General features: G+C 58.5%; 2 protein-coding genes across 5 annotated transcripts; one reads left to right on the top strand and one right to left on the bottom strand.

Annotated features, from left to right (window-relative positions):
* On the top strand, positions 1–16,951 carry CFAP73 (cilia and flagella associated protein 73). Of its 4 annotated transcripts, XR_004974820.1 has the most exons (9): positions 3–185; positions 1,891–1,996; positions 2,765–2,869; positions 3,605–3,805; positions 4,277–4,498; positions 4,775–4,933; positions 6,955–7,042; positions 15,248–15,340; positions 16,827–16,951. XR_004974820.1 is itself a non-coding variant. In XM_036353578.1 (8 exons), the coding sequence occupies exons 1-7, from the start codon at positions 130–132 to the stop codon at positions 7,030–7,032; spliced, it is 927 nt and encodes a 308-aa protein (XP_036209471.1). In that variant the 5' UTR covers positions 3–129; the 3' UTR covers positions 7,033–7,042; positions 16,827–16,934. The 4 variants fall into 4 exon arrangements, 2 of the variants coding, with proteins under 2 accessions (XP_036209471.1, XP_036209470.1); XM_036353578.1 differs by lacking the exon at positions 15,248–15,340 and having other exon boundaries at positions 16,827–16,934; XM_036353577.1 differs by lacking the exon at positions 16,827–16,951 and having other exon boundaries at positions 15,248–15,455.
* DDX54 (DEAD-box helicase 54) lies at positions 7,274–22,470 on the bottom strand. The gene is made up of 20 exons (XM_036353575.1): positions 22,270–22,470; positions 19,854–19,983; positions 19,447–19,517; positions 18,786–18,974; positions 18,610–18,659; positions 17,139–17,180; positions 16,926–17,021; positions 16,251–16,372; positions 16,109–16,170; positions 15,900–16,031; positions 14,855–15,065; positions 14,359–14,493; positions 13,724–13,954; positions 13,562–13,635; positions 12,752–12,961; positions 12,162–12,304; positions 11,414–11,527; positions 9,959–10,063; positions 9,377–9,489; positions 7,274–8,494 (listed from the first exon to the last, which is right to left on the bottom strand). The coding sequence occupies exons 1-20, from the start codon at positions 22,441–22,443 to the stop codon at positions 8,262–8,264; spliced, it is 2,637 nt and encodes an 878-aa protein (XP_036209468.1). The 5' UTR covers positions 22,444–22,470; the 3' UTR covers positions 7,274–8,261.
* Between the last annotated feature and the right edge of the window lie 13 nt (positions 22,471–22,483).

Here is a 22,483-nt window from a genome sequence, read left to right on the forward strand (position 1 = left end):
CGTTGATGGTTGTCTGGGCAACCAGGGCCTGCTTGGTGGCTGCCTTCTGGGAGTACCGAACACGCTGTTGCACCACCCTCCATCAGAAACCCTCCAGGTGGAAAGAAAGCCCCAGCAATCGCCAGGAGAATGGCCGTGTCCTGGGAGAGAGATTTCCGACTGGCCTTGCAAGACAAGCTGCCGATGTGAGTGTCTCGGGGTGGCAGGGAGGGCCGGAAGGAGGGCAAGAGTGAGTGGGTGGCCCATTCCCTCCCAAGTCCTGGATCCTGGCTTCCACAGCCTGTTCACGGTGGGAGATCATCGCCCCCATTTCACAGATGAAAACAACTGAGGCTCGGAGAGAACTAGGGACTTCCCTGACGTCCCCGGGCTGGTTAGAGCAGAGCGGGGGTCAGCAGCCCAGGTCTCTAACCTCCCCTTGCTTCTCACCCCAGCTGACATCCAGCTGAGATTAAATGGTTTGAACCCAGGTGGGAAGGAATTTTTCTATGAACTTTTGCCCCCTATGCCTGCAAACTGCATTTTTAAAGGGAGAGTGGAGGAAGCCTGTCCCAGGCCTGCGTTTGTTCCGTGGAGTGACTGAGGGTCCCAACCGCCGTCTTGGATTCTGAAAATGGCAGCGTCTCCCCTGAACCGGCGCTGGGAAAGGCTTGCCGAATGGAGTCAGTGTAACCCTCCTGCTCCCTACACAGCCGACCCTAGGGGGCTGCCTGCTGGACCCCTCCCCGGAGCTCTAACAGGCGTCTTCAGTTTCAACTTGGCCACAGCAAGGAGCTGATCTCCCCTGGCCGCCTCCCCCCACTCAGCCTTCTTCCATTAGCAACACCCTCCCAGCTCTTAGTCCCAGCTTCACCTCGAACTCCTTTCTTTCTATTTTTTTAAATATATTTGTATTGATTTCAATAAAAGGACTACAATGGGTGCTCATCTCCTTCTGGGCCCGCAGGGAGGGGAAGGGAGGGAGGGAGAGAGAGAGAGAGAGAGAGAGAGAGAGAGAGAGAGAGAGAGAGAGAGAGAGGAACATCAATGATGAGAGAGAATCAGTGACCAGCTCCCTCCTGCACGGCCCCTACTGGGGATAGAGCCTGCAACTCGGGCCTGTGCCCTTGACAGGAATCAAATCCAGGTCCCTTTAGTCCGCAGGCCAACGCTCCATACACTGAGCCAAACCGGCCAGGGCACGGACTCCTCTCTCACCTCCCTCATCACCCCATCAGCTCAGCTCTCAAACTGTATCCAGAACGGCCCCTCCTCCCCTCCGCACTATAACCGCCCGATCAGAACCACATCGTCTGTCACCCCATCACCCTGTCACCGGTCTCCTGCAGCTCTCCTGCCCCTCCTATCGTCTTTGTCCCCCACAGAGGCCAGGGGGACCCCTCCTCTGCTCAGAAGCCTCCCCGCTGCCCACCTCACTCACAGTCAAGGCCAAAGTCCACCCTCGCCACCCTCTGGCCCCCACAACTTCTCTGATTGTAACCCCCATCTCTCTCCTCCCTCCCGCCCCTTCCGCTCACCAAGGTTCTGGCCCTCCTCAGAGAGACTTCTTGACCCCCTTCCGCACTGAAGGATTTGTCACCTTGGCACCTACCATGTCCTGGCATTGCTTCTTCTTATTTATTAGCTTTATCTCCTGTGTGTGTGCCCCCGGGATGCCAGCTCCCGCAGGGCCGCTTTCTATCTGTCTTGTCCCCAGCAGGGGCCCCAGTGCTGTGATGGTGCCTGGCATTTGCTAGGTGCTCAGTACAATTTGTTGTGAATGAATGAATGAATGAATGAAGAATTCCACATCCAGTAGGTGGCTAATGGGGGCATTTCAGGCACTAGGGGGGAGATGGGGGCCCTGACTCTTCCCTCCTTCACCCCCACCTCCTCCGTGAGCCCCTCCAGGAAGATCCCGGAACAGAATCCCAGCCACTCCCTGCCGGTGCTGTGTCTCCTGCAGAAGAGGCAGGAGCTGGTGGATGTGGACCGGAGCCTGCGGGCCCAGAGGGAGGTGAGCCCCCACTGTAGTCCTGAGACTTGTGGGGACCCCAGACCAAAAAAATGGTGATGAGCAGGGGAATGGGAAATCCTAGAGCCCACTTATTAGCTCCCAGGCCTGAGACAAGTCATGTCACCATGCTGAGCCCTGGTTTCCTCACCTGTCAAGTGGGGATCCAAGGAGATCAGTTGTTGGTGCCAATCAATGTTCTCTGAGCACCTACGTGCAGGGCACTCGCCCGGATAGGGGTCTCACCATGGTCCCTGTCCTCAGGGGCTCACAGTCTAGAGAAGGACACAGCTGGTGACTGCTAGGAGGGGGACGCACTGAGAAGGACTGTAAGAGCCCAGAGAAAGCCCCTATTTCCACATGAGGGTGATCAAGGAGGGCTTCCTGGAGGAAGTGGTGTCTTAGGGATTCCTGAAGGGCAAGTTGGCTTATCCATCAAAGGGGGACAGTGTGAGAAGGAAGAAACAAAGAGGAAACAGCATATACAGAGACTGGAAGGCAAGGACAAAGCACAGGTGGCCAAGTGGCCGGAAGACAGGGTGTCAGAGGGGGGAGGGGGAGATGAGGCCTGAGAAAGGGCAGGGACACGGACACGCAGGGGGTGCAGGAGGGCACCTGGGCTTCCTTGCGGCTGGCGGGAGCTGTGGGTGGATTTGAGGAGGGGCACAGCGACACGATCAGGGACCACAGAGGAGAGGAGTTAAGTGTGAACTTAAAGGCGCTGGGTGACTTGAACCCCCAAACACACAGACACCCATGTTCACACGCCAGGTGTTCCAGAACAGGATGGCAGTCCTGATGCAGCGCCGGGAACAGTTGGAACAGAAGAAGCAGGAGCTAAAGGGGTCCTTTTTCCGCTTTGACAAGTTCTTGCAGGTGGGTGGGGCCTGCTGGGGGAGGCAGGTCACAGGGTCACAAAGTCACAATCCTTAGGGGCCAGACATGTCACAGAAATGTTTAAAAACGGGTGTACTCTTATAGTTGGGGACTTCAATACCTGTTGGCTAAATCCAAATTCATGGATGGTAAGAGTCATCATTTTAATGTCAATTCTCTAAAAATCATTCTATAAATTTAACATGTCCCATGTCTAAGATCAATAGACTGTTTAATAAACTTTTATGTGCTAAATATTTTTTAAAATGGGTGTACTAGCCTGGCTGGCATGGCTCAGTGATTGAGCATCGACCTCTGAACCAGGAGGTCATGGTTTGATTTCGGGTCAGGGCACATGCCTGGTGTTGGTCTCAATCTCCCGTAGGGGGCGTGCAGGAGGCAGCCAATCAATGATTCTCTCTCATCATGGATGCTTCTATCTCTCTCTCTCCCTCTCCCTCCTCTCTGAAATCAATACAAAATAGTATATATTTTTTAAATTGGTGTACTAATACAAAGGGAGTGGTGGGAAAACTGACGCATTCACGCTTTTAAAAAACCGTGGGGGAGGAGTGAGGGACCAAAATCAGATTCCGGCTGCGTTTGGCCCGCGGGCCATCTGTTTGCAATCCATGGCTGCACGTGCTAGTTAATGCTGGGCCGGGGAGGAAGGGGCGCGCTCCGCAGGCGCCCAATCCTGAGCGTCCTGGCCTCGGGTTCATCCCTCCTCCCCAGGACGCCGAGGCCCGACGTAGCCGCGGGATGCGGAGGGCGGCGGAGGAGCGACACCGCGCGGGCCGCCAGGAGGCCGAGGCGCTGCGGCTCCGGGCCCAGCTCGCCGATCTGCAGCGGGAGCGCGCGCGGCTGCAGCGCCGGCTGGAGCGCCTGGGGCCCGGCGCGCGGCTGCTGGAGCAGGTGCTGGGGCGGCTGCCGGAGGTGAGTGCCCTGCAGGCAGTTTGGGGCTCGGAGCCACCGTGCGGCGCGGAGTGGCCTCAGTGGCGGCTTTAAAAGGGTGCACTCCTGGGGCGCTGACTGTATGCCAGGGATCACCACTTACTGAACACTAACTGTATGCCAGGGGCACGCTTTGTTCTTGAATTCTCCCCAAGGCCCCGTGAAGTGGGTCCTGTTATTGTCAACCCCATTTTACAGATGGGGAAACCGAGATTCAGAAAGGACACCCGGGCAGGCGCGGGAGGGGGGAGACCCAGGCGCTCAGAACGAATATTGGTCGCAGGCAGTGAGCTTAGATGGCTGAACGGAGGGGTGGAGCCATCTCCCCTTCAGGGGCAGCGGCCGGTGATGCCCCCATTTCACAGGTGGGCTGCGGAGGCGCTGGAGAGCCGAGTGGCAGGGGGAGGGCAGGGCCTGCAGGCCCGGTGAGTCCCCCTCCGGGCCCCATTCCAGTTCCAGGAGGTCCCCGAGCTGGTGGCGCGCTTCGATGCCCTCGCGGACACGCTGGCCGCGCTGAGGCTCGCGGAGCGCCGGCGGCGGGCGGAGCTGGAGGAGGCGCGCGCGCGGCTGCAGCGGCTGCGGGACGCCTGGCAGGACGAGCTGCTCCGGCGGGGCCAGCAGCGCGCGCAGTTGCTGGAGCGCCTGGAGGCGGCGCGGGAGCGCACGCTGCACTGGGTACGGCCCAGCGGGCGCCGGGACCCCAGCCTCCCACCGCGGGGTAGAGCGCCAGGGTTGATAAGAACAGATGGGGCGATGCTTACCGCAGCGCCAGGTTTGGCATCAGAAAGCACTTTAGGGCACGGGACGCCTGTCGCCTGCCCTCCTCCCCTCGAGAGCGCTCACGGGTACGTGGCTGGGCGGGGTGGAGGTAGGGGGGGGGGATACTGGGCCTGAGGCCCAGCCCTCCTCCAGCCATCACACCTTAATGGGGACGGGCGGGGCGTTCTCCAGGAATCCAAGTGGGTTCAGATCCAGAACACAGCCGCTGAGAAGACGCTGCTCCTGGGCCGCGTGAGGATGGCGGCGCTCAACCTGTTCCAGTTGGTGTGCCAGCATCACAGGCAGCCGCCTGCCCTGGACCTCGAGGACACGGAGGGGCAGCTGGAGCAGGTGAGCGCCCCTGTTGTCACCTCCAGCCCCCAAGCCTTCGGCACACCCCCACGCCTGAAACCCCACCTCTGGGTTAAGCTTGGCCCTCTGATCAGAGGCACCAGATAGGGGCTCAGTGCCACCTGGGCCCCCAGTTGGGGTTAGTGCTGAGTCACCTGCCATGTGGTCGGAAGGAAGTCCGGCCCCTTGGGTCTGTGTCCTGCGTATGCGGGAGGGCCAGGGTGTATACGGACCGACTCCATGCATTTATGCCAAGAGTCAAACAAGTGACATCAATAAAAGCCAGGAGATTGAGACTTGCTTTTTAAAAATATTTTTTTTTATTGCTTTCAGAGAGGAAGGGAAAGGGAGAGATAGAAACATCAATGATGAGAGAGAATCATTAATCGGCTGTGGGGATCAGCAACCTGGGGATGTGCCCTGATTGGGAATCAAACCGTGACTTCCTGATTCAGAGGTTGATGCTCAACGGCTGAGCCACTCCAGCCCGGCGAGATTCGCTTTGCAGTCATCCGACAGGCCTTGCTTCCCTGGCGAGGGCGGGGTGGGGTGGAGCAGTGGTCTCTGCATCGCGGCCTCACAGGAGTCACTGTGGACCACACACCATTTTTCTATGCTTTCAGGTTTGCAAGGTTTACAGCCAGAGGAGGGGGCTTCTGACTCTGGAGACACTTGTTTCCGGGGGTTCCCAGAGCATGTCCCCCTTGAGGAGTGGGGGAAACAGAGGCACTCCTTTCCCCCACCCCACCCCTGCCCCCCATGGCCAGGATTCCAACCAAACGGCAAGAACTGGGGCCCCGGAGCCCACCTTTGTGCCACGCCCTGCGTTGGGTGGGTTTTTGTGGGCCTCTGCTCTCCCTGGTGTGGCTCGGGTACCGAGGTCCACCCCCAGGTGACGCTAGGAGGGACAGAGGCTCAATATGCAGTGACAGCAGACGCCAGTCCTTTTTCAACCAACACTCTAATCCCAACAGGGGGCAACTAGGCCTTCCACGCCCTGGTCTGGGGCCTAGGACTCACCCTGTCAGCAACAGCAACCGGCCAAACTCGGTAACAATTTCGTGGTTTTTTTTTAAAAAAAATACTTTTATTGATTTCAGAGAGGAAGGGAGAGGGAGAGATAGAAACATCAATGGTGAGAATCACTGATCGGCTGCCTCCTGCACACCCCCTACTGGGGATCGAGCCTGGAACCCAGGCATGTGCCCTTGACTAGAATTGAACCTGGGACCCTTCAGTCCGCTGGCCGATGCTCTATCCACTGAGCCAAATCGGCTAGGGCCAGTTTCGTTTTCATTGTAGCTATTTTTCGTTCCTCCTACTTCAGAAAAGGGTGACTTAAACGTTCCCCATCTTTTTCTTTTTTAAATATATTTTATTGATTTTCTACGGAGAGGGAGAAGGATAGAGAGTTGGAAACATAGATCAGCTGCCTCCTGCACACCTCCCACTGGGGATGTGCCCGCAACCAAGGTACATGCCCTTGACCGGAATCGAACCCGGGACCCTTCAGTCCGCAGGCCGACGCTCTATCCACTGAGCCAAACCGGTTAGGGCAAACGTTTCCCATCTTTGCTGGAATCGTTTCCATCTCAGACGTTGATTTCATTGAAACATGTGAAGGGAGCGCCCAAGGGAAGGTCTGCGGGGTGACTGGTTCTTGGCTGTGGAGCCAGGGGTGCTCATTAAGTCCGTGTCAGTAAGTGAATTAGCTCAAAGCAGAGGAGGGCCACCCGTGGAGAAAGTGAGTAAGCCAGACGCCAACAAATATGACTGATCCAATTAAAGGGGGAAAATAAATTGATGGAGGTGAAAGTAAGAATTTAATTATAATGCAGGTGGTACCCAACTGCGAAGGCATCTGCTAGGGAATCGTTTGAGAGGCAGACTGGGCCTTAAAAAACCCAGAACCACCAACATTGCTGTCTTTTAGAGGGTCCCGACCCGACCCTGGTCTTGCAACATTGGGGGTGGGCACAGGACACGGGCTGGGGTGTGACTGGCTTGCTGGGGACCCCCAGGTGAAGCTGTTCCTCCTGGACCTCTCTGCCGTGCTGGCCAGCCTCCCCCAGAGTGAGCCCGAGACCGCGGCCCCCTAGCCCGACCCTGGTGAGTAGTGGGCGCCCCCCGAGGGGCTTCTCCTCCCGGAAAGAAGGTACACATTTCCTGGGGTGGGGCGGAATGGCTCTCACCTGGAGATGGGAGGCCGTGCCCACTCAGATGGCGGCGGGACAACACGAGGGGCACACAGCCAGCACTCAGAACTCGTGGCCGACATGGGGGCACCCACCCCACCCCCACCACCTGGCCTGGGGCCGGGTTCTTCCTCCAGGGCAGCTGGGGGCATTAAAAAGCAGGTATTTGCCAGGTGCTTGTAATGGGGCCTGGTGCAAATGCTGGTAAATTCCAGGGGAGTGTTGGGTTAAGTCAAGTAAAATCAATAGGACCAGCAAGAGGGTCTCAGGAGCCGAAACCCACTCCCAGGCACCTGCTCACAAGACCCCTCCCCGGCTTGATATGCAGCTGCTGGAGGCTCCCCTTGACCTTCCAGGACCCAGTCGGGCCCGGGAGCACAGGCCTCGGGCAGGACAGAGGCCTGGCCAGTCCTGCCCGCTTGGTGTGTGGTGGGGCAGGGTGAACCCCTTCACAGCCAGAGGAGCAGCTGTGCCCCTGCCCAGACCCTGCATCCTGTTGTGTCACCCCCCACCCCTCCCTCCCAGCTGCGAGGCTGGCCCAGCAGGAGGAAGGGGACCGACTGTCAGCTTTGGGGTTCTCCCACCTTCGACAGCTAACTCATCCTCTGAGCCTCATTTTCCTCTGCAAACTGGGGACACCAACAGCACCCAACCTCAGGGGGTCCCCGGGGGATCCCACGGGACTTGCCCACACGCTCTCAACTCACCCGGCGCGCTAGCTGGGATTTCAGTGCCTGGGCCTGTCCCTTCCAACTCCTAGAGTGGACGGCACTCCTGGCCCACCAGAGGTGCTCAAGAAAGGTTTATTACCTTAAAGATACATCACTGGGCCTTCGGCACTCACGGCTCAGACCTGTGTGACCACCACCTCTGAACCCAGAGCACACAGAAGCAGCAGGAGCCGAGTCGCCAATTCAGGGCGCAAACTCCTATGCACCCTTCAAGACCTTGCACACACGTCCCTGGGTCAGCAGAGCAGCTGCTGCCCTGGGGCCTGCAGCACTCCTCATGGGCGGCGGTTCTGCAGGGAGCTCCCCAACGCCCTGCACGGGGCCAGGCACATAGCGGCGCGCAGGAGCATGTGCTGGTGTTCACACTTGGAGCCTGGAGGAGCCGGGGCTGGGCCATCCTCTTTACATCCTCTTCCTCATCTTGCCCTTCTTGGCGGGCGCGCCCCGGCCGAAGGCGCCCTGCTGCAGCTCCCGGGCGTGGCGCCGGTTGCGGGCAGAGAGCTGCTTGAGGCCCCCGCGCTGCAGGAAGCGCATCTTCTGGGCTTGGCGCCTCTGCTTCAGGATCTGCTGCTTGGTCTTGAGCTCTGAGCGCACGCGGCCGGCGGGGGGGCCTGAGGTGCGCGGCTGGGAGGTACCTGCCAAGACAAGGATCCAGGGAGCTCAGCCTTTGGGTTGATTCCCCATGTCTCCTCCTCCCAGAAGCCCCCGGACTGCTCCCCTGCCCCCACTCCCATGTGTGTTCACTGCTGTGGCCCCAGCCTCTGGCACATAGTAGGTGCTTAACAAGGCTACAGTCGTCTACGGTAGGTCTGGAACCTCAAGCCAGGACTTCCGGGGTTCAAATCCCAGCTGTGGCCTCTTAGACCTGGGCAAGCCACTTCTCTGTGCCTCTGTCTCCCCCTCGGTGAATTATGAATAATAGCACCTTCCTCCTCATGGGTCCTCATGAGTCAATGATTTAATGTGTACAATGCCCAGAACAAGGCCTAGCCCAGAGGAAGGGCCTCCTGCGTGTAACTGTTATGATTATTAACACGTCACCAAAGCCTGACTGAGCGCCTCTTCTGTGCCAGGCCCTGGGGACCCAGCAGTGACTGAGAGCCCAGGACATAGTGCCAGGCTCCCGTTCCCAGGGGGTGGCAGGCAGCTGGGTAGCCCAGGGCTAGTCACTGCCGGTAAGGTGGGCTTCTGTCTCCGCACCCAGGCCCTGAGTGGCGAGTGTCTTGCAGAGCCTGTCTCCACACGGCAAGCGGAGCCCTCTGTCTGCAAGCTTGGGGGGACGGGACAGGCTCGTCCCCTCCCTTCAGAGCACAGCAAAGCCCCGAGGGGCAGCCTGAGGCCCCAGCACGCAGGGCAGCTGGCCCACGTGCCATCGTGCAGCGCAGGCTCTGGCAGACAGGGCGTTAAAACCCCCCTTAGCCTGTCACCAGTTGAGGGACTCGGGAGGGATCAGAAGACCAAGTTCCCAGGTGACCAAGCATACCACTTGCCCACGTGCGTGTGGCGGTGCATCCTACCTTGGCCTCGGCCCCGCTTCCAGCCTCTTCGCTCTGGGCCTCGCCGGTCCGATGGCCCTTCCTCCTCCGAGTCGCGGTCGTCGATCTTCTGTTTCTGCTTCCACTTCTGGTAGCTGGGAAGCGTGTTAAGGAGGCGGCTGGCGGATCCTGAAGCCCAGGAAACCCCTGGGCTGGGAGAAGGCCCCGCCCCCCAGCATAGACAGGCCCCGCCTACAGGAGGTGCCACTCAGCCCCGCCCCCCAGCAGACAGGCCCCGCCTACAGGAGGTGCCACTCAGCCCCGCCCCCCAGCAGACAGGCCCCGCCTACAGGAGGTGCCACTCAGCCCCGCCCCCCAGCAGACAGGCCCCGCCTACAGGAGGTGCCACTCAGCCCCGCCCCCCAGCATAGACAGGCCCCGCCTACAGGAGGTGCCACTCAGCCCCGCCCCCCAGCAGACAGGCCCCGCCTATAGGAGGTGCCACTCAGCCCCGCCCCCCAGGATACAGGCCCCGCCTACAGGAGGTGCCACTCAGCCCCGCCCCCCCAGCATAGACAGGCCCCGCCTACAGGAGGTGCCACTCAGCCCCGCCCCTCAGGATACAGGTCGCGCTTGTAGGAGCTGCTGATGTAGCGACCACTTTCTGTCTTGATCTTCTTCTTGTCCTCCTGTCCGGACTGTCCCACAAACCGCTTCTTCTTCCGGTCCCTGCAGCAGAGAAGGTTGGTGGGCTGTTGTGGACGGAGGGGGCCTGGGGCGGCCTCCCTCCCCGGACCCTCTCACTGGGATGTTGGAGGATTGTAGAAAAGCAGCATGGCCATGTCGGGCATGCAGTAGGTGCTCAATAAAGGCCTGTCCCCGGCTCCTCCTCACCTTTCCCTAGTAGCCTAGGTCTCAAAGGCAGAGTGTGTGTGGGTCACTGGAAACTGGAGGGCCTCGGTCAGGGACAGGGTTCCCAACCCCTACTCTGCCATTTCTAGGCGCTGAATGGGGGTGGGGTGGGGTTCATCATCCTTATTGTGCGATGACATGGGGACCGGAGGAGGGGGTCACAGATCGTAATCCGTGCTGTGCAGGAGCAGTGAGGGGATGGGGTGGCGTATTTCCTGCTCTAGGGATCAAAGGGGAGTCAGGACAGGCTGGGGGTCACATGCCAGTGGGTAGGGCCCACGTGGCAGACAGGCGGGCATGGAAGGGCTGCACTGGCGAGCTCACTCACTGCTGGGGTTGGACCCCAGCAGGTCCAGGGGTCCCCAAAGGTGTGGACGGAGTCGGCGAAGAAGGAATGACACAGAGACAGCATTCAGTTGATCAGCAGCCTAGCCAGGATCTCTAGCCAAGTTCTGGTCAGGATCTCCAGCCAGGTTCTGTGTCCATGTTCTCTTGCTAGGTTCTCCAGCCAGGTTCTGTAGGTTCTCCAGCCAGGTTCTGTAGCCATGTTCCCTCGCTAGGTTCTCCAGCCAGGTTCTGTCCAGGTTCTCCAGCCAGGTTCAGTCACCAGGTTCTAGTCAGGTTCTCTTGCCATGTTCTATCCAGGTTCTGTAGCCAGGTTCTGTCTCTAGGTTCTGTTGCCAGTTTCTGTCCAGGATCTTTTGCCATGTTCTGTCTCTAGGTTCTGTCTCTAGGTTCTGTTTCCAGTTTCTGTCCAGGATCTTTCTCTCCAGCGAAGTTCTTCTGTCTCTAGGTTCTGTGTCTAGGTTCTGTGTCCTGTTGTCTTGTTACATCTGTATTTATACCAGTTGATTCCAATCCTATCAATCTCTATTCCAAAGGTTAGGGCGTTTCTAATCTCCATTCCAGGGAGTAAAGATTATGTAGCTTAAGCATGATTGTTCGTAGTTAAAGTGATTAATTACCCGCCTGGCACTTAGTTAAGGGGTTTTATTCCCTCCCTAACTTCAGGGGAAAATCCCTACCTGGGGAAACAACCTTTCTCAGAGAGGTGACCTTGGTTAAAACACATAGTGCCAAGAAGGTGAGCAAACATATTAAGAACAGTATGCCATATATGCCAGGTCCCTTGAAACAGCAAGGATGGACCGGCTCCCCGCAACTCACCACTTGAGCTGCTGCCGGCCCCTGGTCAGGTTCTGGGCCTCGTCCCCCATCAGGTCCAGGACAGCGCCAGCCACCTGCTGCTCAAAGGCGCCCCCGTCCCCACCAACGCTCAGGCTGCAGAGGGCGGTGGGGAGACACAACAGGGTTGATGGGGGCCCATCAGGCCCCACTTGCCACACACACACCCCACACACATGTACACACACGCACATATATACAACACACACATGTACACACACATGCACATATACACCGCACACACACACATGCACCGCACACCACACACATACACCACACCCACGCACATACACACCGCACACGCACATACGTACACCACATGCACATGTACACATATGTACACCACACACACACACCACGCACGCGCACATACATACAAATATACACACCACACATGCACGTACACACACACACACACACACACACACACACACATACCACACACATATATATACACACCACACATGGACATACACATACACCACACACATGCACACATATACACCACACCCACACCACACCCACGCACGTATATATACCACACCCACACATGTACATACACATACACCACACACCCACACATGTACACCACACACACGTACACACACCACACACATATATGTACACCGTGCATACACACATACACCACACACACACACATGCACATATATAGACCACACACATACACACATGTATACACCACACACACACGCTCCAGCTGGCTGCTCACCCCCGTTCACTGTCGAAGTCCTTGGGCCGATAGGGGACATAGAAATCCTGGTCCCGCTGCCGGGCCTCCTCCTTCCGCCTCTTGGCTCCCCGCTCAGGCCCTGGCTGCTGCCGCTTCCGGCCCACGACCTCTGTGAAGACGTCCTGGCAGACCAAGGCCCAGTCACACCTGCAGCCCCTGGGAGCCCACCTGCCCCCCAACACCAGTCCGGCTTGGGGTTGCCATTTCCTCCTCTGCACATGCAGCTCGCCCCACCTTAAGCACCAGCAGGGTCAGGACAGATGGGGGCTGGGGGGCTGAGGTGCCAACCAAGGAGGGACCCGTGTTCCATCCCAGCTTAATCTCCCGGCTGTGTGACCAGGCCAGGCCCTGCCCCTCTCTGTGTTAGGGACGAGTCCGGGGTTCTCAGCTGTTATGTTTTGGCTACTGAACCCCCATCCAAATCAAATGTAAGAGGGGAGCATGAGCAGGCCCAGGACCCTGCCCACCAGGTGAACAGGACACCTCTGTGGTCCCCCAGCCCTGCCTCTGGCACTAAGGCCCAGCTTCTGACCCAGCCCAGACCCCAGACCCCCCGGTGGGGTGTGTACCTCCACACTCTCTCCCGCCTCCTCTTCCTCCTCCTTCCCAGGCTGCTCCGCCTGCCGTGCTGGGCAGCTTCGGGCTGTGCTAGCCAGGCCCTCCTGCCGCTCCTGCCGCCCCTGCTGGAAGCTGGCGATGGCCTTGCTGTCCTTCTGCCGCTTGGCCCGCATCACCTGGCTGCTCGGGTCCCGGCTGGAGGCGTTGATCTCAAAGATGGTCTGTGGAGATGACACCCTAGTCCTTCACCCACTGGCCTCTCCTCCCCACAACTCCTCCCTCACCAGCCTGGTGGGCTCCCTATGGCATTCCTCCCCAAGTCCTTCCAACCCTTCCGGGAGGGCTCTCTCATTATCTGCCTTTCACAACCAGAAAGGGAGCCCAGAGAGGGCAAGTAACCAGCCCAAGGTCACACAGCTGGGACGAGCCACAGCTGGGATTTCAGCCCAGACCCAGCTGGCTCTGAAACCAGTGCTCTCAACCGTGACACTCAAATCCTTTTCCCTGAGGTTGGTTGGCTGGCAGGCTTGTCCCCTAGGTACCAAATGGGGTGCTCAGAGGGCGTCAAGAGGAGATGAAAGGCAATGGGAAGCCAGCTCCTCAGGCCTCTACCAGGCCTCGGGCAAGTCACTCCTGTGAGCCTCAGGCTGCCCATCAGTAAGTGGAAGGAAATGGGTGCCACACGGGAACCTGCCGTGACCAGCAGGAATGGTTCCAGAACCAGGGGCATCTCTAGAGATGCCAACAGGGCTAGAGATACAGTTTCAGAAGCTTTGAGCTCAAATGGAATCCCTGCTGGGGGCCCCCTGGCCCTCACTCACCGCCCGCGAGCGGTACTGCTTGATGCTGTCCACCAGCCTCAGCCGCTGCAGCTCCTCCTCCTGGAAGCGCGAGCCTGGCGGGGAGGGAGGCGTGAGGCCAGGGCCGGCTCTGCAGGGCCTGCCCACCACCCCTGCCCTGCCCTGCCCTGCATGGGGACTCACTGAAGAGGGGGTGCAGGCCCAGCCCCGCGAGGTCCAGCTCCTTGGCCCGCTTGATGGACTCTGGCGAGGGCGCCGGCCGCGAGCGCACGTACTGCTGCTGGGCATTGTCGGCCACACGGCCCAGGCCCCGCAGCTCCAGCGACGCCTCCAGGGTGTTCCGCAGGCCGCAGTCCTCGTCGTCCACCACGCTCTGTGGCACCCGGCCCAGCACGCCGTCCACACCGACCGCACCTGCCACCACACACGGAGCCCGGTCATCGGTCTGCCGCCGGCCCACCTGCCCATGGCCCGGCCTCCCACCCTGGCCCCGAATCACAGAATCACCCCCGTGGCTGCCGGCATGCTGCATAGCATTCACATTCTATTACTATACGTAACTAGGAATGATTTAATGTTAGGGAGGATGTGTGTAGGTTATATGCAAATATGTCATTTAATATAAGGAACTTAAGCATCGCGGATTTTTGTATCTGAGGGGGTCCTGAAACCAATCCACCGTGGATACCGAGGGTGACCGTACGGGGATCTCCTGGGGTCAAATCCAGCCCCACCCCCTACCAGAGGGGACAGCTCTGTCCCTCGCCCACGTGAAGAACTCCACGGAGGACCTCAGCCCCGCCCCGGCCTCCACTCACCTGAGGGCTCCTCGTGGGGGCGGGAGAGGGTGAGGGCGCGGCCCAGGAACAGGTGCAGGTCCAGCAGGTAGGGGACCTCATCTGGGGCCACCAAGGAGTAGGCGGTGCCACTTCGACCAGCCCGGGCCACACGACCTGCGGAGGAGGTGGTCAAGCTTTAGCACAACTCCCACCTGCCCAACCCTGAGGGGGCACAGGTCCCCAGGAGAGGAGCTCCCAGGGCAGCGTTACTGAGAGGACTTCGGGGAGGAGGGGGCTGAGGGAGCACGTCACCAAGGAGCACGACAGAAAAGACAGGGGCGCCCAGGGCAGAGTCCAGAGAGTGGAGAATCGCCCCCTTGGAGCCGTGAGGCACCCATGAGAATCGTGCCGGCCCACCACCACCAGGTCCTCACTTATAGGTCAGACCCCTGGGCCGGGTTCCCCACCGGAAGGGCGGGAGTCGCGCCCTGCGCCCTCAGCTCCCACCGGGGCTCAGCGCCCGCCGGCTCCTCACCCACGCGGTGCAGGAAGAGCTTGCCCTTGGCTGGGAAGCTGAAGTTGATGACGTTGTCCAGCAGCGGGATGTCCAGGCCCCGGGCCGCCAGGTCCGTCACGATGAGGGTGGAGCACTTGCCGTGGGTGAACTTGGCCAGGTTGATCTTGCGGGCCGTCTGGTCCAGGGCACTGTAGATGTGGGCGCAGCTCACCCGCTGGGTCGTCAGCAGCTGCTCGGAGCCAGGCCGGGAGGGGAGAGGGAGAGGGGTGAGGAGCTGGTAGGAGAGAGAGTCTGGGCCACAGCGGGTGCCATGGCCTGGTGTAAGCCTCATCCTGACTCTCCCACTAAGGAGCTGCACGACCTCGGGCAAGTGACCTAACCTCTTTGTGCCTTCATTTTCCTTGTCTATAGAATGGGGAGAATTGGTCCTGCTCTGTAGCTTCGTCAGAAGGATTCAGTGTGTTAACACAGTGCTGAGAACCCGGCCCAGAACACAGAAGCACCGTGAGTGTTAACTGCTCTTTGAGAATTACTCTTTCAGTCTCATTCATCAGAGACCCCAGCAGCTGCACGCGAGGAGGAAGCGCCGTTAAATGTATGACAAGTTAAGGAAACCCAGTGAAGTGTGTCCTCAGAAAACAGACCCCAGGTGTGGCTGACCAGGGAGGGGCCCCAGCAGCCTTTGGGGCACAGGACCCCATGCTGTCATATGGAAAAACTCATCCAGGTGCTCACGGAGAATTGGGCCCTGTACATAGCTCACTGCAGGCAGGCCACGCCTCATTTTTAAAAAACGAAACATATGGGAAAATGTACACAAAAGTGATAGCACGGCTGGGAGAATACTTCAACATAACGGGTGGAGGGGGTAGCAACAGATGAGTCAGGACTGGCCATGAGTGGGTAACTGAGTACCGGGGAGTTCATTAAAGTCCTAAGCCCTGGCAGGCCCGTGTCCCGCTCTGGTGCTGCCCTCTGGTGTCTGCACACGGAACTGCAGCCCGAGCTAATGAAGGTGCAGGCGCCCAGGGGCCGTCTCCCTCAGCCAGCCAGGCCCGCTCACCTCGCTGAGGTACTCCGCGTGGTGCTTCGTGGCCACAAACACCACCGTCTGGTCCTGGGGCCGCACCACACTGCGCAGCAGGTGGAGGAGCACGGCGGCCTTGGTGTCCTCCCGCACCAGGAAGAAGGAGGTCTGCCGGGAGAGGGGCCGTGAGGGTGTGGCTCTCAGGGCCCTGCAGAGGCCTGGCCAGGGGCACAGGCACACCTCACCTTGAGCTGCTCGTTGAGCTTGGCGTCCACATCCAGCCGAATGAGCACGGGCTCCGTGAGGCCTGCGGTGGGCAGAGGGGAGTGGGGGTTGAGTCACGGGAGGACGAGGCCCCGGGCCCCGGCCCCCACCGAGCTCACGCACCGGCCCGGGCGAACTCCACCAGCATCTTGGGCAGCGTGGCCGAGAACAGGAGCGTCTGGTGGCCCCCCGGGAGGCGGCTGATGATCTCCTGCAGCTGCTCTGCAAACCCCATTTCAAAGAGCCTGGGAGGGCGGAGGGCAGGGGGCAGAGGGCAGGACGGTCAGGAGAGGGGCTTCCTCCAGGGAGTTCCCACCTTCAGCCACCCTCTCCCCCACCACACTTCTCCCATGTGGTCGGTGTTTGCCTCGATTTTTCTGTCTGACAACTTCATTCTAAGCAATAATGACCTTGAAATCTTGGGTCTGGTCTGACCTGTTTCCTACAAATTCGCATTGAAATAAATGACAGCAGCCCTCGCTCTGGGTCAGGCACCGTTCTGAGTACTTTACAGATATCGGCTCCCGAGTCCTCACGGCATTCTGGGAGGCACATGCTATTTTATCCCCACTCTGCAGGCGAGGCCCCCCAGGCCCCCAAGACCCTCAGTGATTTGTCCAAGTTCACGCAGCTGGGATCTGATCCCGCCTGTGTTCTCAACTTCGTGCTACTTTTTCTAACGGTGATCCCGGTACACAGGTCTCCTGGCAGAGCCCTTCCTCCCAGCAACCGCACCTCCCTCCGATTTCCCAGCCTCGGCCAACCTGGACACTGCGAGGGGTGTACCTGCAGCCTTACCTGTCAGCCTCGTCAAATACCACGTACTCCACACTCTGCAGCTTCAGGTTCATCTCCACAGCCACATGCATCAGGCGGCCAGGGGTGGCAATGATTCTGGAAGGGGTGTGCAGGCCAGGTCACCCAGGGCCACCAGCAGAGCCCTCCTCTCACTCCCCAGACGTTGGCCATCTGGGAAGGGACCCCAGAGCGTGACCCCCAATGCAAACTCACATGTCAGGGTTTTCATGCAGGGCTGAAAACTGGTCTTCCATTCTAGGGAGAAGGGCAGGAGTCAGCTCGATAGAACAGGTCTCTGTCCAGTCCCTGTCCCTTCCCACACCAAATACCCGGTGAGCCCCACTCCCTGACCCCAGACTTGCCACTGGGGAAAGGCTACTGCTGACACCCTAGGCCAATGGTTCTCAACCTTCCTGATGCCGCGACCCTTTAATACAGTTCCTCGTGTTGTGGTGACCCCCAACCATAAAATTATTTTTGTTGCTACTTCATAACTGTAATTTTGCTACTGTTATGAATCGTAATGTAAATATCTGATACGCAGGATGTATTTTCATTATTACAAACTGAACATCATTAAAGCATAGTGATTAATCACAAAAACAATATGTAATTATATATGTGTTTTCTGATGGTCTTAGGCGACCCCTGTGAAAGCGTCTTTCGACCCCCAAAGGGGTCGCGACCCACAGGTTGAGAACTGCTGTCCTAGGCAAAGGCCCTGCCCTGACAAGAGATACAGGTTCACACATACAAAAGGACTCACACAACAAAGAGTTCCCCAAAGAGTGGGCTCGGCCTCACAACCCACCTCATTCTCTATCTCCAGAGGCAACAAAGTTGCCTTTCACCCACAGCCTCCTAGCAACTACCCCTGGAACTGCCAGCTGCACCTCGAATCCAGTTTCTGGGATCTCTCTGTGCTTATTCTTAAACCTTTTGAGCACACACATCCCTAACTTAGTCGTCCCCTGGGACACCTGTAGGAGCCAGAATTCCGGGCCAGGCCTAGCCTGGGAGGCACTGCTCACAATAACTAGAGATAATACTTTATAATGTAGGCAAAGAGCCCTGGACAGCAAAACACGCAGAACTGAGTGACTGGTGACAGTGACACTGAGAGCAAGGAGGGGGCTGTCCTGGGAGGGAGGCCTGTGGAAGGGGGAGGGGGCACAGCAGGGGACCAGAGTTCTCATCTGAGCGGTACTACCAAACCACTGCACAGCTCTGGGCCCACCACCGCCTCAGCGTGCTCACCTGTAAACAGGTGTCATGCCTGCCACTTCAGAAGGATGGTACCAGCACATCAGGAAAAATACATTTTGCAAATCTGAGCTATTACAAACATGCTTTGATTTTTGCACATTCTGCTTTAAACAACCCACACGTACGCACATTAAAACAGACATCTGAGCTACCGGGTGGGTGACCCGGATGCCACCAGCTGTCTTTCAGGAGCCCCAGAACCTTCACAGTGCTCGTGTGGGAAATTCCTTCTCGTATGTTACTGCATGTTTCCCTAATTCTTCACAAGCATCAGTCCTATTTTTTAGAATGTGCCAAGAACTTGCTATTGTTAATAAGCCACACAGGCACCTACACTCTGATACCCTGGAGGCATGGGGTGCGCTTGCACAGGGATGGGGGTGTGGGTGACCGGGGCCAGGGGCAAGAGGGTTCTTACTTGTCCCCACCCAGGATCAGGGCAGTCTTGAGGCCGGTGAACTTGCCCAGCTGTGGGGAGAGACAGAGAAAGATTGAGAGAGGGTAAGGGGGAGGTGACTCAGCCTGCCTCTCCCTGCCCTCCCCACCGCCTGTCCCCCTCTCCTCTCCCCTCCCCCCTCTGCAACCCCAACACACCTCCTTGGTGAACTTCATGGTCTGCAGGGCCAGCTCCCGGGTGGGCGAGAGAATGAGGGCACGGGCCCCCGACTGAGCACTGCGGGTCTTGAGCCGCTCAAACATGGGGATAAGGAAGCAGGCTGTCTTGCCACTGCCCGTCCGGGCCATGGCCACCATGTCTTTGCCATCCAGGATCACGGGGATGGTCTGGAGACGAATGGGGAGGGGAGGGGGTGGTCAGCTCCTGCACCGGAGCTTCGAGTTCCCAGTGGAACTAGGGGACCTCAGTGGGGGGAAGGGGCCTGTCTCCCAGCCCTGATCCCATTTTTGACAACGCTCGTTTGCACACCTCCAGGGACGAGCAGCTCACCACCCCCAACTCTTTCCAGGGTTTGAACATCCATCTTCAGATGAAGCCAGACTCTACCCTCCCTGACCACTGTTCCTCACTGCGCAGCCTCAGCAAGGAACAGCCTTAAATGGCAAAGAGGCACAGGGCCGCGTCTCCTCTCTGCTGGGCCAACCTCCCCGACCTGTGGAACAGGCAGGCTTGTGGGGCTTCAGAATAAGAGGGACAGTAGATGTGGCAGCTGGGACGAGGGGTGTCTATCAAGGGGCTGAGAGAAGCCAAGTCCCTCATCCCCTCCTCCCAACCCCACCAGCCCTGCCCGCCGCATACCTTCCTCTGGATGGGCGTTGGCACCTTATAACCTTTCTTCATGATGCCTTTGAACACCGGGTAGCTCAAGCCTGGGAAAGACACGGGAACGACCGGGGTGGAGGGAGCCCCACGCACACGACTATCGCATCTTTCCCCGCTGCTCTAAAATGCTATTGTCAGGCACTAAATCCCCCAATGTCTTTGCCTGTTCCTGCACCGCATCGCCCTGAGTCCTGCTCTAACTGTTCTCTCATTGTGTCAAGACCGCTGCCCCCATGAGGCCCTGACTGGCTCTGAGACAGTGTCTGCTGCCTCAGTTTGCCCAATACCTACCAGTGCTGGGCCCAGAGCAGAGCTCAGAGGGCGTGGTGACCCCCTGCTGCTACCCGCCTCCCCCAATTTCCCCAGATGCCTGGAGCACCCACCCATGGACTGGAAGCCTCCCGACTTCTTCTTCTTCTTGTTCTGGGCTCGAACCATCTCCCGCGTGTCCGGCTCCACGTCCGAGGTGCATTCCGAGGTGGGGAAGGTGGGCAGGGGTCGGCCAGGTCCCAGCTGGAGGGAGGAGCAGAGAGGCAGCATCACTCCAGGTACCATCAGACCACTGGGCAGGGAGGGGGGCTGTCCTGCAGCTGGTCTGCACCCCTTTCTAGTCAATGACTCCCCTGCCAGATCACGAGACGTGCCTGCTACAGGGCTCCCCTTTGACGGGCCAGGACAGGGCGGAGGGCAGAGAGCGGGCTCTGCTGACACACAGCCTGGTTTCAGTCCCAACTCTGTCACTTGCCAGCTGGGAGACCCCACACAAGGGACTTAATCTTCCCGGAGCCTGTGTTCCCACATCTGGGAAACGGGTGACAAGAGCATCTGCCTCACAGGGTGTTGTGAAGACTAAACAGGTAAGCGCGAAGCTCAGAACAGTGCCCAGCACAGAGATGGCGATATCATCATCATCATCATCCGGGCCTGTCATTCCAAGCCCTGGAAATTAACTCTAGAGAGCCCATCACAACTAGACTTTTCTAAGATGCTCTGCCCTCCACTCCTTAATCCGCTTTCTGACCCATCACCCTTACCCAACTCTGGTCTCTCTTGTGCCTGCCTCCTCTCTGCCCATCCAAGACCCCTTAGTCCCAGCACAGCTAACCCAGATGCCTCCTCCGGGGAGCCCTCTCAGATTACAGGGCTGTCCCCTCCCTCTCAGAAATAACAGGTATGGACCGCTAGTTCACTGTAACGATTAGTGCTCACATGGCTCTTACCCCAAGCCAGGTGCTGCTGCATTCACATAGGTTAACGCACTTAACCCTACGACAACCCTGGGAAGTGGGTACTATTACTTTGTCATCTTACACAGAAGGAAACTGAGGCACAGAGGGGTGACGTGACCCGCCCAGGATCACACAGACAGCAAGTGGGGGGATCGGAGTGTGTTCCTCCCACTGTGGCCCTCTATGGTCCCTGCACCATCTAGGCAGGGCTGCAGCCTGTCTAGTATAGCCTGTGAGCTAAGAGTGGTCACATACATTTTAAAAGACTGTCAAAAAATCCAACAAAAAAGACGGTGACCTTATAGGGCCCCACAAAGCCTAAAATATTTACCACGTGGTCCCTGGAGGAAAAGTTTGCCAATCCCTCTTCTGGGCACATAACAACCAAGTCCTGGAACACACCAGGGCCCAGCATTCTACTGCACGACAGAGCATATAAACATGTCATTCACTCCTTTCCAGGTCTGTGAGGCACATGTAATCATCAGCCTTCTGCACAAGGGGAAACCGCTGTCTTCTGCAGATGTGGCTCAGAGAGGTTAAGCAACTTCTTCACTATCCCACAGCCTGTACAGGGCAGAGCCAGGGCAGAGCCAGGGCAGAGCCCTAGTCTGAACCACATACATGGGCTCCTCTTTGGCATGTGGTACTCTGACCTCCTGTTCATTCCCTTTAGCAGTTTCTCCGCGTTTACGGTGCACCTACTGTGTGCCAGGCTTTAGCTAGGCTGGGGAAACTGGGATAAAGTCTGGTGCCGGCCTTGGAGAAGCGTAGGCCTCTCTTCACATAAACACTCACTCATCTACTTACCCAAAGCTATTCTGTGCCAGGCACCGGCTGGGCACGGTGCTGTGGGAAATAAGGGGCTACTGCCCTCCCTTCCCATTTGCATACAGCTGGCATTCAGTAGTAGAAACAGCACAGGCTCCGAAACCAGACAGTCCCGGGTTTGAATCCCGGCTCTCCCGCTCACAAACTGTGAGGTTTTGGTCCAGTTCTTTTACCAATCTCGGCCTCAGTTTCCTCCTCTGGCAAATGGGATGACAATACATAGCTCACAGGGTGGTGTGATGATTAAATGATAAGGCTGGTAAAGCTCTTAGCACGGAGCCTGGCACATAGTAGGCGGTCAACAAACCCAGGTTTAATTTATTACTATTAATTCCCCAGAGGTTTGGGGGCATCACTGCCCCAATCTACGGGCCTCGGCCTCCCCTTAATTCAACCTCTCAAAAGAACCCCCCTAAACTCTCCAAGTCAGAGCTTCAGCACCTGCACTTTTCATTGGACGAATGGGAACTAGGGCCCGCCCCCTAATGAGGAAGTAGCCAATGAGAAGCGGGCAACCAAAGAGCCGACCAGGAAGGCCCGCAGGCCCCAGCCTTCGGAACGCGGTGGCTCCGGCCGCCAGGACCCGGGTCAGACCGGCGGTCCTGACCCCGATCCCCTGCCAGCCGGCCTCTCCCCACCCTGGGAAGTGCCCACTCCTCAGCCGGGGGAACTGCGGCCGCGGGGCGCCCACGGAGCCGGGGGTTGGGCTCCAACGTGTGTCCCAGCCGCGCGCTCCCACCTTCTGCGCCCGGGTGTCATCTTCCGCCTGGACCTCAAACTCGCCGTCCTCCGAGTCGCTGCTGCGGGCGTGGGAGGCCGCGTCCCGGCGCTTCCGAAGCCCCTTCTTTTTCCTCCGCTGGGCCATGGCAGGTCGGGACCGCGGTCGGGCCGCCGGGCGCGTACCTGCAGCCATGCGGACCCGGCACAAGAGAACGGGAAGGGGCGGAGCCAGC

The sequence above is a fragment of the Myotis myotis genome, unplaced genomic scaffold, assembly GCF_014108235.1.
Source record: "Myotis myotis isolate mMyoMyo1 unplaced genomic scaffold, mMyoMyo1.p scaffold_m19_p_20, whole genome shotgun sequence".
NCBI lineage: Eukaryota > Metazoa > Chordata > Mammalia > Chiroptera > Vespertilionidae > Myotis > Myotis myotis.